Genomic DNA, 18,102 nt, shown 5'->3' on the forward strand with positions numbered 1-18,102 from the left:
GCAGGCAGGCTGTTGGGTCACGTTAAGCTACCGCCCTCGCGCCCTTTTCAAAGCACCCGCGATAGTTGGAGCTCCTCGACTACTCGCATCACTGCGACCGAGGGCCGGCAGAGCGGCCGCGAGCGCCGACACCAAGACCCAGCACAGACCTGCACCTCCACCGAGTTCCAGAATGCAGGAGAGGAGCCCGGCTTGGTACTGAAGAGCTCCCTTCCAGCCTCGATTCCTTCTGGGACCGAGGCGAAGCACATCGCTCACCGCTTCTGCTGGGGTTTGCTTTTTCCCGAGGAAGAAGGCGGTCATCTACCTCTTCAAGCACCCCCAACGATAACAGGTTTGGAGATGTTTCATGTGGCAGTAATAAGCAGGCATGCATTTCCTATGAATCCCAGACTACTACTATGCCAAAATTTAGTCTAAAAAGTCATGGCATATATTTTCTACAGATTTTAATTTTAAGTACTATTTTAATTAGGGTACCAGAATTTTACCAAAAGGTGGATAGGATGTATGCAATCCACAGGGAGAGTGTGAAACCAGGTATGTGGAGAACTCTGCCCACAAAATGAGGATGCCCCAGCTGTGAACTTGTGGAATATTCATTCACAGCAAACAAAGACAGGATGTGAAGGAGCAAAAGATACTGACGAAAGCACACAGCGTGCATGCTCTGTACCCAGATGAAGTGAACCCTTAAGCATTCAGGAGACAAAAGAGCCAAGAAAGCACATAATATAACAAACCTCAGTGCATAAGAAGCACACCTCAGTACCTGAACACAGTATTACATCACCAGTTAACACCCTGTTCTGGTGAGCGTTTACTTGATTTACCATAGTGCATCAATAAAATAATCTGAATCACTAATACCATTCTAATTAAGGATTACAGAAAAGGTGACTATGTATGAGAACTGGTGGTTGATGGGCAAAACCAACCCTGGAGCAAACAACTGCCCGGTCCTGAAGCACTGGCTGGCAGGATGGGATCTCCCCAGTGCCAGTTATGGTCAGTAGCAGCAACTGGGGAAAAGGCAGTCCAGGATGACATCCATCACTACCCACACACACACACACTAGTTCACCTTCCATGCAAAGTGAAAACCAAAAGGAACAAAAAATTCACTCAAGGGTCCACCAGCACCCAAGGGGTGTGACAGGCAGAGCTGGAGAGGCTGTCACTACAGCACCCACTGCAAGCGAGCCCAAGGGCCTGCGGCAGGGCCAGGACTGCCTGGTCTCCCATCACCAGCGGGAAGGATGCCTCGCCAGCAATTTGTTGTTACTAATTAGTTAAAAGATGTGGCTTGGTTGGCAGTTTAGCTGCAAAATCATGCATCATCTTTTGTACAGCTTCCCCAAAAGATGCTATTTTGTGCAACATGCACTGAGAGTTAAGAGGAACGTACCACACTTTGTCTCTTTAGCCTCAACCCTGAATGCTCAGAGACAGGGGTGTTTCCCCTTCCTGACATTGCAGCTCACACCTTTTCAAATCCATTCCTTCTTCTATTTATGGATTAGCAGACAAAAAAAATCCCAAACAGCTGGTGTTTAGAACACAGGTAATCAAGCACTCCCATCCTGTGCTATAAAGAACCTCCTGTAATTATCAACCATCAAACAGTAAGGATTTAACTCTGCTCCTGCATAACTGAAGAGCATAGTTGCAGAACAGAAATGAGAACATCCTATGGAAGCTAGGCAAAGCATGAGCGCATTTCACTTGGATCTGTTACCAGTTTAAGGCAGAGTGAACAGTTTGTCTAAATACCAGCACAAAAAAGCTTTAAAGTCATTTCTCAATCTAATATAAATTTGGATGTAGTCCTGTACATATCCCACTTTCTGTATTTTATATTTATGCAAGTGATGTGCTGAAATTCTCAGCTCTCTGTAGCCAATTCCCAAATAAAAAATGGTTAAGGCACCTTTAAAACCAATTTATTTCACAAATCTCATTTATACATTAGCTATAAGTTCTTTTAGTAAAATGTATTTAAGTATGAAAGTAAAAAAAAGAATTGTTTAAAATATAGCTTTTTAATACAATCCAACAAGCTTGAAACAGACCTTTCACGTATTCTCGTTAAGCTTTTTCCATAAGGCACATGGATAAACAATTCAAAGGATCAGTTAATTATAACTTACCGAATCTTTACAACATTTATAAAACTCTGTCTTTGGAAAAGCACACAGTGAACAACATACAAACAGAAATGGCACATCACAAATTTTAGACAGAACTGAAAAAGAAAACTTTATGCACACTATCCAGATCTAAGTGGCTTGGGGAATGAACTGTTGCTGGATGCAGGGTAGTTTTAAGACTACTCTGCACAAAGTATTTAAATGTACTTCTTTGTTTAAAAAACCCTAAAAGTTCCAGGCTAAACATGTACAGTTCACTCAATTTATTTTTAAAACTTTTTCTAGTAAATACTACTTAATCCCCCAAATACAAGAGGCAAGGAAAATAGTAAATTGTTACTGGGCATTTTGTGAGTGGAAAAGTATAGTTTTCCAAGCAAAATTCACAGAGGAATAAAAGTTGGCTTTTAAAGCGTACAGTGGTTCTTGTTCTCAATTTACCCTAGACAGGACGAGAAGCATTTAATCACAGCATCCCTTTAAAAAGGAAAAAAAAAAAAGTCAGTTAAGACATTAGTTGTTTTCTTTATACACGTATCACCACTACATATTTAAAAATACATAAATTAAAGACAAAAACAAAATATCAGTAGCTTATCAAATGCAGGATCTCAACGGCCACTGTTGAGTACATCTACAGCACCAGCTAAGGCAAAGGGCTCAAGCCCTCCCTGTAGCTCAGGTCCACCCATATGTGCATCTTCCACACCGTTTACATTCAAGCAGGTGCCAAAAGCAGAGAGGGCGTTAACAATGGCTCTGCAACAGGCCCGGTGGCGCAGCACGGGCCAAAGCCTTATTTCGCAAAGGTTGGCCAGCAAGGGCAGGGCCAAGGAGGGTGCCCATCCCAGGCAGCCAGCAAAGCCCAGCTGCTTGGAGGCCAAGCCACGTTTGAGCGAGACCATCAGGTTGGAGGGAAAAAGGAGCAGAGGCTGCAGGGTATAAAGTGCAGGTACTAACAGTGCAGGATGGGGGCTGGCTCTGCCTTAAGGTCTGAAAGATCTGAAGGGGTCTATTTTCTTAACCGATAACAAACCAACCCCTTCTCTTGTTACTCTGCTTGGATCACTCACTTCAGTCTCCTGTATTTTTAATTTTCTCAAAAATGTAACCACCAGTATTAAAGAGTGGAATTTGTATTCTGTTGTTAGACAATTCAAAAAATGCAGAAAAATACTGTCATGACTCCTTAAAGTCACTGTGTGTATGCTTTTTGGGTTGTTTTTGGGGTTTTTTTTGCCTGCCAGCAGGATAAAGGAACCCCAAACTCATGAACAAGTAAATTATTAAGAGTAAACCATTAACAGATTTAAATCAAGTAATGATAATTTTGTTGAAATCAAGACAAATGCATACTTCAAAAAAATTACATGACACTGTTCTCTGGCACTTAACATGGTTTGGATCACTATTTCCATAAGAAAGGCAACCTATACAAGAAATTCATGATAGCATTCCATATAAGCAAATAACTCAGTAATCACTAAAGAAATCACCGTACTACTAAAAGCAGCTTGCGTAAAATTCAGTTCTTTGGCTTATAAAATCTAATAGACAAATACAAACAAAGAAATTAAGTGATGCATATAACGATGTTTTCCTGCCCAGAACTTAAAGTTCTGTTGGTAGGGAGCAAAGTGACTCAACTTGTTTTCTGTGCAGAGCAAAACATTAAAAAACCAAAAAGGAATGGCCCCCTAGGGCCACAGGCATTATAAGAATTCTGACTACTGCTTTTCACTGTGTTGGCTTGAGTTGCCAGGAACAGCAAGATGACAAATTCTAAGCCTGAGTTCAGTTAAAGTATTTCATCCGTTGTAATAAACTACTATCTTAAACCTCAGATTCACAAGTTAGCTTTTTAATTTTAGTACTGGAAAACTCACTACTGCATCGATGTATTTTTAAATCCCTGGAAAATTTAAACAAAACCTCTGTTTCAGTGATGAAAACTAGAATGAAATTTAACAAAGAAAATTACTGTGCACTTTACTTGTATTTAAGGCTTATATTAAGCATTACTTGGAGATCAGCTATGTCATTTTCTAAAATTTAAAAGGAAAGAGAGGAGGTTATGTTTCTTCACATACTGAATTTAAGGACTTTTTCCCTCTCCCTACCACAAACATAACTAATGTTCGTTACAATGGAAGTTACTGTGCAGACTCACCTTGCAAAAGGAATATATGACAGACTATACCTTAAAAAAAAAAAAAGAGGAAAAAAGTATATTTGACAGTGTTCATGTCTCTTACGGAATCCAATTATTTCGTTTTACTCCAGCATTGATAAAAGCAACCTGTTGTAATAAAACTTTAAACAAGACTGACTACTCAATTTAACACTTACCTGAGAAAAATGACACATTTGGACAAGAACTAAATGTACTGCCAAGGATTTCCTGTTTTACTTTTACATGGGTTCTTCATATAGTTTGTAAGTTCTATTGCACATAAACTTTTTTTTTTTTAAAGCAGGTTTACTATCACCAGGTTCAAAAGAAATGGACCTTTCTGGGAAAATTGTATTCTTCGAGATGATATAGACAACTTTTTCCAGTTGAAAAGACAATATACATTATTATGCAAATACACATCTAATCATATTATTTATGTAACTCTAAGTACAGATATGTGCTCTAGTACAAATAATACACTGCAACTGTGATGCTCACATAGCTGGTAATTCTATTATCTTCTGAAACTTGCTTCCTGCAAGCCTCCAGGCTATGTTTTGTTCTAATGCCCAGCCTGATCAAGCTCTAGGACACTCAAGCAATGTGAAGGTCTGCTGCAAACACATGGAGAACGCAGTCTGAGTTAGCAGTCTTCCTTCTATCTAGTCTCAAGCGTTCACCTGGGCGTGGCATGATGCCCAACAGTCCCTGTCTTGAACAAAAGGTTATTTTTCCCCAGATCTAAGTTCAGTACAGACACTGTGTACTCAGGGCAAGTTCGAACAAGAACTGTGGTCACACTGGGTCGCCTGGGTTAGTGCCAAGTAATTCACCTGGGACAAGACAACAAATTAGGTCCAGCTGTATCTCCATGGAGAAAGCAGTAGCTTCCAAAACTTCTGCCAGGCTTACAAGCATTCACACCTAAGTGTGCTCACACATTCCCAGTCCTAGCCCTTGAGTCCATCTGGACAGTCATCATAGCACCCACTGCACTAAATTTACCCTTTTGCATCCATCCACTCTTTACCCGGTGCCGCTGAATATTCGGGGCCGGATGCACCCTATGAACATGTTATTTAGTTTCTTCCACTTCAAAAATTAAAATTTAGTTACAACTCAAAAGAAGGAGGAGATAACCAGCAGGAAGGCATATGAAAATACAGTTACTTTCACCACAGAGAAAAGGCATGTGGATTTTTCTGCATATGTTCCTTTCATAACGCCTCATGTAAGCTCACACACTGAAGACTGCAGTTAAAATTAGCATTTTTGCAAGACGGCTGCATATAGATTTCGCTGAAGTTACACAACCTAGCTTAGAAAAACAGACTGAGGCTAGCATTTGGGCACACTCATGTTATGCAAAGCATACATACATAGGTTGATAATCATGCAGGTGTAGGGGTAGGGAGAAGAAATGAAACTGAATTTAAGAACCATACCAGGTCATTGCCAAGAACTGCAATATGCAGAATAACATCGCCAAACCTTTTTTGTTCCACTAAGGAAAAAGAAAGAAGATATTGCAAGTCTTAATTCTGCAGCAGTCTATACTGTAAACAATTGAAACAGTCTGTTTAGTCAAAAATAAATCTAACTGATGATGCCTGAATTTCCTTGTCTTAATTTGCTACTCCTCTAACAACACTCCATTCGTTTCCTCCATCACTCTACTAGCATCATGCTACGGAAAACCTTCTCTAGCTTTGAAAGCACCTAACAGTGTCAATGCCAACACTTTCGCTCATAATACTGTACTTGTGAAATATGGAAGTTCACCTCAGCTACATATTTACTTCTGTGGAACATAACTACAGCCAGTTTTTCAGTCAAGATGCCTGAAGGCACTTGTTCTGTCTCTCTTCCTTTGCCTAAACCAGTTTAACACTCTGCACCAATGGCTTGTAAAGACCACTACATACTCTCTGATGGTCTCTGATATAAGTACACATCACTAAGTATATTTTAACTTGCTTTTCTTAATTATTATTCCAGAGGTCTGCAGACTGAACCTGATGGTTCAGATTTTGTATTCTCATCTACATCACACACAGGTGTAAGGGTGCATATGCTTTGTAGCCAGAAGGCTCATCACTCCACCTAAACTCAACTGCAGCTGAAAACACAAATACCACACATACAAGGTCATCTTATTTCTACAACTGAACTGTATGTTAAAGCTTTATTACAATTAATTAACTAACCAAGCTAGACTGCTCTTTAGAGGAACAAAGCATTCTCACTTACCCAGAATACAGCACACAGCGTCAACACCAGGCAAAGCTGGGGGGAGATGAAAGGAGAGACAAAAAAGGAGAAAAAGAATGAATACTCAAATACGCAGCAAAGCAAATACAATAACTGTTTTCATGTTTTCAATGGGTAATCAGCATTTTCAGAATTGACTCACGAAAACAGCAGAGCCAATGGCTGTCATACAGTGATTATATACTGAACTCTGTGTAAAATGGTGTTTTCCAAAGCACAGTATGAGGTGCTCCATGGCCAGAAGGGCTGGGACAAGTCTCAGAAGAAAGAGGAGGCAGGAAATGACCCCAGGAACCAGGTCTGTATAAGCCTTATATGTTAGGTCTATTCAGAGGTGGGCATAGATGACAAAGCTTGTCTGAAAGCAACAAAGTAGTCTGGGAACTGCTATTCTATTATTTCAGTACATAGTATCATTTTGGATCTAGTACTCATCAACATCTGACAAGAAAGATACCTGCATCACCATGACCAACCCACTATTAAAAACACCCATTCACAATTACAGTATTTGGCAAACATGGGCTGTGCTGCTTCTGCAGTGCTTTTTCATCTTCTGACAGTAATGAGAGTCCACCAGCAAGCAGCTGATGCACTGTGAAAAAGCTCACGTGAAGCTTTACCCAAGCTACTCATAGACCTCTGATGGAACGTTACAATGACACGATTTACTGTCCCAAATTAATGGCACCATTTGTGCAACCCTAACCATAACTTTGAACTTTTCCACTAAATCTCACCTGGCTCTCTCCGTTCCTCATGACATGAAAACAGAACAGAACTCTACATCCATTTTCACTGAAAAGAATTTGTTGGAGTTAAGAAATGAACAGACTTTCTTGAAATTTTCCGAACATTTGTGACTCCTGAGTTGCCTACAATTCTAGCTTTGTGTTCAGATGGGGATGAAAACAGTCAAATAGATCAAAAGTTTTCTAAACATTAGAATTTCCCAGTTCTTTTCTGTATTACTGAAATTTTCCATCCTACACCTTTCATTCTGTCTTTTCTTAACCTTGTTGGTAGCTTCTCTACACTCTGTTCTCTTCCTATTTCCCTGATGTGTCTTGTTTCAACAGCCTTCAAAGCAAGTAACTTCCTTTGTCACCATGTCAGCTCACAGTGGATAATAAGATCATCAGAGCAAATAATTTTTGTGCTGGCTGTTCTAGTGTCTGGTTTAGGCCCTCCCCTCGATCAGAAAAAGCCCACAGCTGTAAAATGCTGGGGAATTCACGCTCAGCAAACACAGACTCTAGAGAGTTGGAGATTCTTGGGACATTTTTACTGCAGACTGATGAAACATAACTTCCCTAGGATTTGTAACTTGGTATGATTTGGAAGCGATGGCAAAAAGCCATGTCTTTAACAAAGCCTGGTGACCAAGCATGTCTCCAAAAGATGTGAGCTTCTCACGTGAGATTATAACTCTTTTTCCCATATGGGTGTTTGAGAGAAAGAATACAGAACCCGTACAACAGCCATCCAGAAAGCATTCATGAAGGGTATTTTATCCACATCAGCTGTAATCAACTAGAAGAATAAAGTTGTATGATAGGGAAAATAGGACAGTCAACTACATTTCAAAAATAAAAGTTGAAACAAACCAGGAGGAACAAGAGAGAAAATAAGCACAAAACAGAAGGAGCAAGGGCAGAAACATGTCTTTAACTATTTAATATAGAGCTTGGGGAAAGAATTCTGAGACTGGGGACAGGGCTGTTTTTGCCATCCTCCTGGAAGAAGTGACAGTCATAGAAGTAAAGGAGCCAAGGACCTCACAGCTTCAACCTCATGAAGCTGAACAATGTGGCTTCCTGGACTCTGGGGAGAGAAATTAATTTTCTCCATTGCTTTGGAAGTGCTGAACTGCTAAGCTCCACAAACAGAGCTGCAGCCAACAAACAACTATCAAGCTAGACTTTGTGACCATCAACTTCTCATGGTAGCTGAAAAGTCTCTCTCTAGCCTTGTTCTTAAAGAAAATATTTTAGAATATAAATTAAAAATAATCAACCTAATATTAGCACTTAGTAAAGAAAATTTTACTCCAAATTATTAAACAACCCCATAAGCAACAAGAACACAGGCTCACAGAAAGGAGTTAGATAATCTTTATGATATACAGAGCTAATCAGCTACACTATCAGTACTGAGTTAAAAAAAAAAAAAAGGTGGACTGAGAAATAACCTCCCTTTAAGTAAAGCCTCAAATTTAGCTTTGAGGCTAAAGGAAAGCTTTTTAGCAAAAGGAAATAAAGATAGTATATTTACCAACATCACAACTGTAGCTATTAATCTTTTTGGCTCAAACATTGTTTTCAATTGCTTCACTGGCCCCATCAGGAAACATGTACTAATAGGAAGGAAAAAAAAACCAAAACAAATGGTAAATCACTTGCAAATACATCTTTGTAAAAGACAATAGGTAATTAACCAGTTTCCCAACAGTTAGATGACTACAAAGACTTTAAAAAAGGCATTTCAGTTTTCAGCAACACAGACCCACTCAAATGAAAGGTGAAAACCCCATGAATTTAGTGCTGGAAACAGCTTATGTATTGAGACACCCTCAGTCATGAAATTCTTTCCAGGACATTACCCTTTACAGCAGAAGATTGTCAGGTTGAAGGCTAGTGAATTTCATGTCAAAATGAGACACTGAAAGTGCTTTAATGACATTAAGTTGTTTCTTACATGTCTTTTCAAAGAGTGAAAGAAGAGGTTTAGATTCTAGAAGGTACCTTCTACAAATCTTTTAAGACTAATGGCTACAGGGAACACTGCAAAGAACCAAGCACAGAGTTTAAAAATACACTGTGAATGATTTCTAGATTCTGCCAGGCCTTACAGTCAAAATAAGGATTTGCTGACCCTCTCCTTTTTCAAAGAGATTTCCTAGAAACAGAGTATCTCCCTGTTAAAAGCCAAAAGCTCCTTCCAATAACAAAGCATCCACACAGCAGGCATAGTTTGCCTCTGAAACAGAGGTATCTCGGTACCTGGCAGAAGGACTTAGCTGTAAAAAGTACAAAACACTCAGCCAGCAATTTGTTATTCATACTTCAGACAGCAGCTGTGATGTGTCTACAAAACAATCACATAGAGGGCAATAACAAGTGAGCAACTAATATTAACTATTAATCTTAAAAACTGTTAGACAAGATTTTGTGTTATTAGCACTTCACTATGAGAACAACGTTGTTCATACACAATATAGGCACCACTTTAGAGTAAAAGCAAAAAGGAAGTGTAGATGAAGAGGAAGATACTTTTCTATTAACAATAATTAAGAAATTATACCTGGCTAATGCAGCAATATTTCCCAGGGTGTAAAACACTGCAAAAAGTTTGATCCCCTTTGGGAGCCATAGCAATGCTGTTCCCTATAAAAGATAAGTTATTTGTATGTTTTTAATTAGTTACTTCAATTTACTTAGATTTTATAGTCTATAAATATATTTTCAGACTATGAAGAGTGTCATTCTAACATACACCAGCAGAGTATACGGTTCTCAGATGTGCCGTAGTCAATATTCCTCTTACTTCTATTGCCACCTACTGGCAAAACAATGTATCTACGCACTATATTTCACAGTATTTTTACAACTAGGCAATGCTTATTTATATTGTTTTTAACATTTGTTTGTACTTCTTATATTCTGACACTTTCAGTTTTGTACCACTATATATCATACACTTCCACACACAAAGTAACAAATATCATAAAGCCACATTAATATCCACCATCTCCTTTCTCCTCCAATCAACCATCTGGACTTGCACTCTAGATGCGCACTGGGCTTGAACAGAAATATTTTAGAACTTTTACTTCCAGACATCTCTTATTTCCTCTAAAGACATTAAAAAAAAAAAAATCCAAAGCTGCCTGCTGATCACAGTGCCTTTTTTTTTTTTTCTTTTAAAGCTGTGATGTGGACACTGTTCTGTCAAAAAAACCCCAATATATTCTACCCCATTGCAATTTCAGTGTGAATCTGTGGTGTCAGTTACCACAGACCACAGTATAAGCAACCATGGGAAGCTGCAAGAGAAGAGTAATTGTATTCCACATGGAAAACCGATGGGCACTTTGCAAAGACTAGATTAAAGAAAAAGCACCACCCGCAATTATGGCCAGCCAAGAACATAATAAATATACCAAAATGTCCATAACCTGAAGCAGAAGGTGGAGTTGACAGCTCTCAGCTTCATGTGGCAAAGCTTAGCTAGCTCTCCAAGATACAAGGTCCACAAATGCACTATTCAGAGTTTTGACTCTTATCAAGCTTAAGATAACACAAGGAAACTTTAGGAGACCAACATCCTAAAGCCTTTTATCTGCTGTTTCATAGTTTCACACTATGTGATACAAAATAGACACAAAGATAAAACATTATAAAATAGCAGCAAAAAAGTGATGTTAACCTGTCCAGAAGCAGGTGTTAAAGCACAAATGTGGTGTGTAATAAAATTTGTGATTATACTGGTTAAATATTACTTGCCAAAAAACACACGGAGGGGAGAGGGAGTCAACCAAATAATGCTTAAACAACCCTAAAAAAGGGATATTCCATCCCAATCTTGAGGTTTCTCCCTAGAACTTGCCTCCTCTCTAACACAAGCCTCTGACCAGAGTTTTTTTCACTGCACGTGGCACAGGTATCAACATGAAGAATACCACTCTCCAGTTCCTTTACTGAGCTGTTTGCCACTTCAATAAGACCTCTCATAGGTAAGACCAGCAACTGTTCTGGCTCACTTCTGGATCCCAGAAGTAAAACAAACCACAAATTTTGATACAGAACCAGAAGCTTCCACCTGCAGGAGAATCCCGCAAGCGGCGTGCCTCAACAATCACACATTAGCCAAAGGCTGCGGGCTAGCTCACATCAAAAGTCATGCTCTGTGAGAACATCCTACTTCACAATTAAAAAATAAGAAAATAAACACAAAACCAGCAGTCTGGATGCCTCACAACATTATTTCACTTGCTTCTGGGACTTTCCATGCAGATGAAGAACTGCTTTGTACTGCAAGTTATCTGTGCCATAATTCTGATAGACTCAATCAATCAACAGATCTCAACTTTTAACTGCAGGCTTGAGCCTCCTGCCAACACCTCAAGTTTAAGAATGAACAAATGATTTGCTGGCCATAAGATCAGTAAGAGTGCAGCAGGTTTTTCAAGTGTCAACATGCTACCACAGTCCTCACCTACTGATTTGTGAGTGTGACAGGTTATACTTGTGGTTTCTTCAGCCTTTAAAGACCTTTCAAGCTTCCACCTCCTTTTCCTCTTTTTACTGACGGGAATAAAAATAAGATGGGTACACAGTGAACAGCAAAAGTTCTTTGCTAGTACACCACTCACAAATCTAAATTAAAACATAGCATATTTTGTCAAGTCTTTTAGTTTGAAATTTTATTACACAACAATAAAAGTGCTCCCTGCTGTGAATAGAAGAAAGCTGGTCAAAATAATCATTTACAGAACAGCAGCCCCTACATGCTAATTATACATTTAGCATCCAGTTAAGTTCACGGATATAAAATTTAGGATACAGGATAAAGCAAACACAGAATCACTTTACTTACAAGAATAGAACACACAATGCCAGCAACAAAACATATGGCAAACCATCTGACTCGAGTACCAAAGCTGAGTGTTGAGGCATCAAGGACCTTAATATGAGGGGAAAAAAAAAAAAAGATATTACAGACCCAGTTTTGAACAACCTAAAGGACTATTTTTTCTTTACTACTGAAGTCTTTAATTTCAAACAAAGTAATTTTTTAGCCAGAAAATTATTTTACCTTGCATAACAGTTACTTGTATATTAATTATTTCAGTTTCAGAAATTATATTAGCAATTTAGAAACATATTTCCAAACCAAAGACAAAAATCTGTGAAGGTATATCCTGGCACTCAAGCAATACTGCTTCACTCTCCACTGTGTAAAGAAACACATTTTCTTTACACCCTAGAGTAACAACTGAAAATTCTCACAATTGTACCAAAGCAGAAGGAATGCACCTTCTAGCAATTTGCAGGTGAACACATCTATTTGTGCAACACCGTATATTCCTACAGACATTACTACCGCTTCCTGTCACTAGACAGGATCTGTCCTACGCATCGGTACAAGTATCCGCTGCAAGCGTGAAGATTCCAATTCTCACAGGGTGAAGGTGCAGGCAGGTTAACACAGCTTGTCTCATCAGGCAGCTAACATAGAATCATAGAATCATAGAATGGTTTGAGTTGGAAGGGCCCTAAAAGATCATCTAGTTCCAACCCCCCTGCCATGGGCAGGGACACCTTCCACTAGACCAGGTTGCTCAAAGCCTCATCCAGCCTGGCCTTGAAGACATCCAGGGATGGGGCATCCACAGCTTCTCTGGGCAACCTGTTCCAGTGCCTCACCACCCTCTCTGTGAAGAATTTCTTCCTGATATCTAATCTAAACCTCCCTGATTTCAATTTGTACCCATTACCCCTTGTCCTATCACTACAGGCTCTTGTAAAAAGTCCCTTCCAGCACCCTTGTAGGCCCCCTTCAGATACTGGAAAGCTGCAATGAGGTCTTCTCAGAGCCTCCTCTTCTCCAGGCTGAACAAGCCCAATTCTTGCAGCCTTTCATCATAGGAGAGGTGCTCCAGCCCTCTGATCATCTTTGTGGCTCTCCTCTGGACTCGCTCCAAGTGCTGAAAGGGATCATTTTACTTCCTGCTTCTCCAGTGTCACTCCAGAACCTGTAAGACCCCTTAATGAGCTGAGCTAGCTGACACAACTCCAAGCAGGGTTTGGGGGACAGAACTAGCATTGCTTTTATTCTGATGACTTAGTCCTACACTAGACTACTGAGCCAAACCGGCTCAGCCAGACGTCAGCAAGGCGGTGGGGTTGATCCAAGGAAAGAGGCAGGGCTGTGTAGCTGGCAGGAGAACTGCCCCTTTGAGCACAAGCGACTAGTTAGATAAACTCATCTGATCCTCTCCAACCACGCTGTAACAACAATGTAGTTCAGATTACTCCAGGTCCACTAAATAATACTCCAGATTACTCCACTAAAACTACCATTCTAAACCGGTCTATTAAGTGCTGCTTCAGCTGACTACAAAAAGCTAACTTTCCCATTTGTTCACATGACACAAGCAAGCTTGCCCTCTTGTTACGTGATTGAAAATATCTGTAGAATACGTATTATTAACCAATTATACAAGGAGTTAAGGCTTCCCCAACCAATGAGTTTGATGTCTCTCCTACTCTTCTGAGAACTTCTCTTTCAGGTAGTGATAAGTGAATGAAAGAGACTTGGTTACTGCTTTGAATCATTTGACATCTATCCAAATGAAGAACCCATACCCAGTTTAATAAAAAAGGGCTGCTAGCAAGCACACATTTATGTGCTGTGATGAACCAGTGCCTGAACGTTATGACAACAAAGCACAGCTTGCACTACTTTCTACTTATAAAAAAATATGAACCTTATTTAATCAATTGAATACTTTCAGTATTTACTTAAGAAGGGGGTTCGGAATACCAAAAATAATCTCATGCACTTGCATAGCGCCTGAGCAGACACAGAGCTGGGATACAATACTGTTCTCAATTTTCTTTCCTCTTCTCTGTGCTTGGCAGTTAAGACAGAACTTCCCAAAGGTCAGAAGATGCAGCTTACCTTGTTAGGTCCAACTCTTTATCCTTATGTATGCATTAAAGAAGTGGACAAAAACAGTAACTGGAAGACGGTTTAGTATTTGAAATCACATTTGACAGTTGTATTCCTGAATGTCTATACAGGTAAGAAGCACAGGAAGAGCTAGCAGGATGTAACTGATGATACCCATTTGAATCATCCTTTCAGTTACACCTATTCATGCAACTAATCACATGTACACACACAAAAAAAGTAAAAAAAATCCTTTTCATCCCTGTTCAGAAACAAAGTGTGGATGGGCCAATAGTATCAGTACACTCAACGCACACACTTCCAATTGCTTGGAAAACAGGGAAAGGATGAAGGTAAATCGTTTCTTCAGGTGTACCAGGTACATTGCTGCCTCTTACTGCTATTCGAGCCTTAATATTTGACAGTGTTCCTGAAACAACTACCAGGATTTTTTTTCCCCCCATATATATTTGAAAATAGATTTATTTTTCTTTAGGTCCCTAACAGTTATTAGGTGGCAAAAATATCAACACCATAAATAAGTGAAGTACACAAAGGTTCAGGGGGAAAAATTAAGTGCCACAAGTATTAAAGTATGATTTTAAAACTAGATTGATACATTTTATGAATTTATTTCTTAAAAACTGAGATTGATGATACATGCACATGAACTGCAGGAAGATAAGCTGTGGCCTGAGGGCTGCCACAGCACCACAACATAGCAGTCTCTGTACTAATAAAACCAAATTAATTTATTTGCATTACAATGAAGGCTGATCCTCCAACCATTCCCGATGCCATTGCCATTTATGTTATCAAGCTGAACCTAGCTGATGCAATGTCTGAAACTCTGAGACTGGAGATCTGGTAATGCATTTTCTTAGTCCCTCATACCTAATACTTCTTAGGTTTTGTGGAAGCAATTGAACCTTTCCAAGATGTCCGTTTCACCCCATAGTGAAGTGCCTTGCTGCAAAGGTCGAGTAACAGGTACATAGTTCAACAACTTAAACGACAGACTTCAGCTTGTGCTAAAATGCCAAGCTAGAACCTGTAAAAGTTGAGGACCTGACACAGTGCCTGCCTATTCTGCCATACACGATGCAGGAGCAGTAACTTCTGTAAGAGGGGCTGTGAGACACCTTGAAGTAACAGCTTCACTTACTAGACCTACACTCAGAGACTACGAACTCGAACCCTAAGAAAAAGTTAGTAAGCCTAAGCTTCCTCTGCAACAAAAGCAGGAAACCATGTAAGGGTGATGAGGACTTCTGTTACTGCTGTACAGCTAATCCTAGATTTCAGATAAAAAGAGTTGGCATTACACTCTGATATTTGCATTAGCAGAAGCTTTTACTTAAACGACTGAAAAAAAAAAGTAATGCAAATTCTACATCTGGGGAAAGATTCCTATGGAGAACCATGCAGTGGTTATCACTGCTTATCAGCTTGTTTCTAAGCAATAAAGAGAAAAGAAAGGAACCCTTCGTTTTCTTTAGTTAAGCTTTAATGCCAAACTCCTGGGCAAAAAGCAAAGATTTTTAATCACAGGATAATCCAAGAAAATATTACATTGAAGAAATGACCAAGACATCCAGAAATCAAGAGGAAACCCTAAATGGAAACTAGAATCGGTAAGGCAGACTTCCTGAAACGTAAGGAACAGTCTCTTGCAACAGAGTCCAACAAGCAAGTTGCAAGCAGTAAGTGACAGTGTCATTACTGAACAGCTTGCTATGGACACCCAGGAAAGTCACATGAATGATAATCTGCAAGGCTGCCTTTGATCAAAACCACTTTTTGTGGTTTTGAACATCTAACTAAGCTCCCCCCATACATTAATTATCTTATAAAAGTTTTCCATGTGGGCAAACCAAAAAAACAGAAGCACTTTATTTTAAAAGTTTTAAGAAACAGTCCAAACTTAACAATTACATCTTTTCTTGATAATAAGTTGAAGAATATGCAAATAATGGAGAAAACTCAATTTGAAAGAAATGTTGAGTACATGTGCAGAATTCAGTTCGTAAGCAATATTAAAAAAAAAAAAAAACTTGATATTTTCATTTTTCCTTAAGTGTCTTCCTTATATGTATTTCTAACAATACTTCAGAGTAAAACATAAGAAATTTCAATACTTGTTCTATTTCTACTTGCCAAAACCTTACTGAATGCTAATTGACAGTTATCAATCAACAACTATCATGAAACCACAGACAGAAAATAAGCTGATGTGTCAGACTGATTTTGTACTAGTTTTGGTGTTGATAAAAAATCAAAATGCTGCCCTGACAATATCATTACACTGCCATATTTACAACTTATTACTGATTTTTCTGTAACAAATTACTACATTTTTCCCTTAATATTTAGAATAATTGATCTAATTGCAGCAGGAAGTCACAGCTGGTCATCTTAAGAGTTTAGAAAGTACAGAAAGACTTCATTGAATCATCATAAAATTGCCTCACTATTATATACTTCTACTTTACTTAACAGGAATTACTGCCAACTTCACGGTTAGGGTTCTGCAAGAATCGAGAAGCAGGAAAATACAGAGACTTTTATGAACATAAACCATATGATGGCTATTACACAACTATCAGCTATTCTAAAGAGAGGGCCATTGTTTTTAACAAGACACATGACTAGGTTCCAAAAAGGTCATCTAAAACAGTTGAAGATTTTACACACAAAATGCATAACCTTTTCTTTCACAACCTTATCTCTTAAAAGAGGTTCTTCTCTGCATGGGTGCACATAGGTTTTTTTGCTGTGTTGCCCACACTTCGAAACTAGTCTACATCATTCAGCTGTAAAACTATAGCTTTAGTGAATGCCACTATGGATTTCCTCACTAAAAAGAGGCCTGATTTCCAGTGTTGTAGAAATACACTGCTACTTTAGAGAGAAAACTACAGCAGAGACACTGCCTAACCTGAACACCTGAGTTTTTCTTCAGTGGGTATTTATTTACTTTAAAGATGATCTCCCTGGTTCCTCTTCTCAGCATGAAACTCCTCTGCACTATGCCAAAGGTATATTTGTATATGTTTTCTTCTGTCATGTACTGGATAGGCTTTAAATATGGGCAGATTTTTCCTATTTAAAGTCCTCTCCGGCTATAACATCATGACTAAATAATATGTAGCTTTGTTACTAACATCTAACAAATGACACATTCTTAGATCAGTTCTCTCCTCATGATACACACTTAAAGTATAAAATTTTTTAAATGTTTGGACATTTATCTATTGACTGCTGCCTTAAAATAAACATCACAGCATCAAGTAAAGGAGAAGTCTACGTCAGTGTCATATGTCTCCAGTGAAGTATGCCTGGGGATGGCAGATCAATTCATTCTTTTGGAACTGAATTAAGAGTAACAGAAACATAAATATTTCTTTGAAAATCTTGAGAAAAGAACAAGAAGGTGAAGCATCCCTCCCAAATGCTGGCAGCCAGTTTTAGCGTGAAAGGGCACAGATGCTACATTGCCTCCAGAATCAATCAGGTGTGGACACAATTTAGCTGCACACTTTTACTGTAGCAAAGAGGCTAAGTTCATACACATTGAAGACCAGCAGGCACTCAGTGCAAAGACAAGTGAAGCACGTCAGCAGCAAGCTGCTGGAGCTAGTAATATGCCATAAATGATAACTATGAGGAGGCTGTGCTAGCTCACAAAGGCTTATTAGCTGCAACTCAGACCAGGCTGCTCTACGCTCCAGCTTCCCCCACCTTGCTCCAGCATCCTGTAGCACAGAGTATCAAGATATTCCATGATGTGGGGTACTTTGACCTGCACTCGTATCAATTATAAGGGAG

At 39.1% G+C, this 18,102-nt stretch overlaps 1 protein-coding gene across 1 annotated transcript; it reads right to left on the minus strand.

Annotated features, from left to right (window-relative positions):
• Positions 1-2,587: 2,587 nt before the first annotated feature.
• Positions 2,588-12,282, minus strand: SFT2D1 (SFT2 domain containing 1; the record flags this gene model as incomplete). Its single annotated transcript, XM_010159889.1, has 7 exons — positions 2,588-2,627; positions 4,321-4,350; positions 5,772-5,830; positions 6,577-6,612; positions 8,872-8,953; positions 9,901-9,983; positions 12,196-12,282. Coding segments are annotated over 7 exons (417 nt in total), but the record flags the coding sequence as incomplete, so codon positions are not given.
• Positions 12,283-18,102: the final 5,820 nt, after the last annotated feature.

This window comes from Eurypyga helias, unplaced genomic scaffold (genome assembly GCF_000690775.1).
Source record: "Eurypyga helias isolate BGI_N326 unplaced genomic scaffold, ASM69077v1 Scaffold42129, whole genome shotgun sequence".
In the NCBI taxonomy this organism is placed as follows: domain Eukaryota; kingdom Metazoa; phylum Chordata; class Aves; order Eurypygiformes; family Eurypygidae; genus Eurypyga; species Eurypyga helias.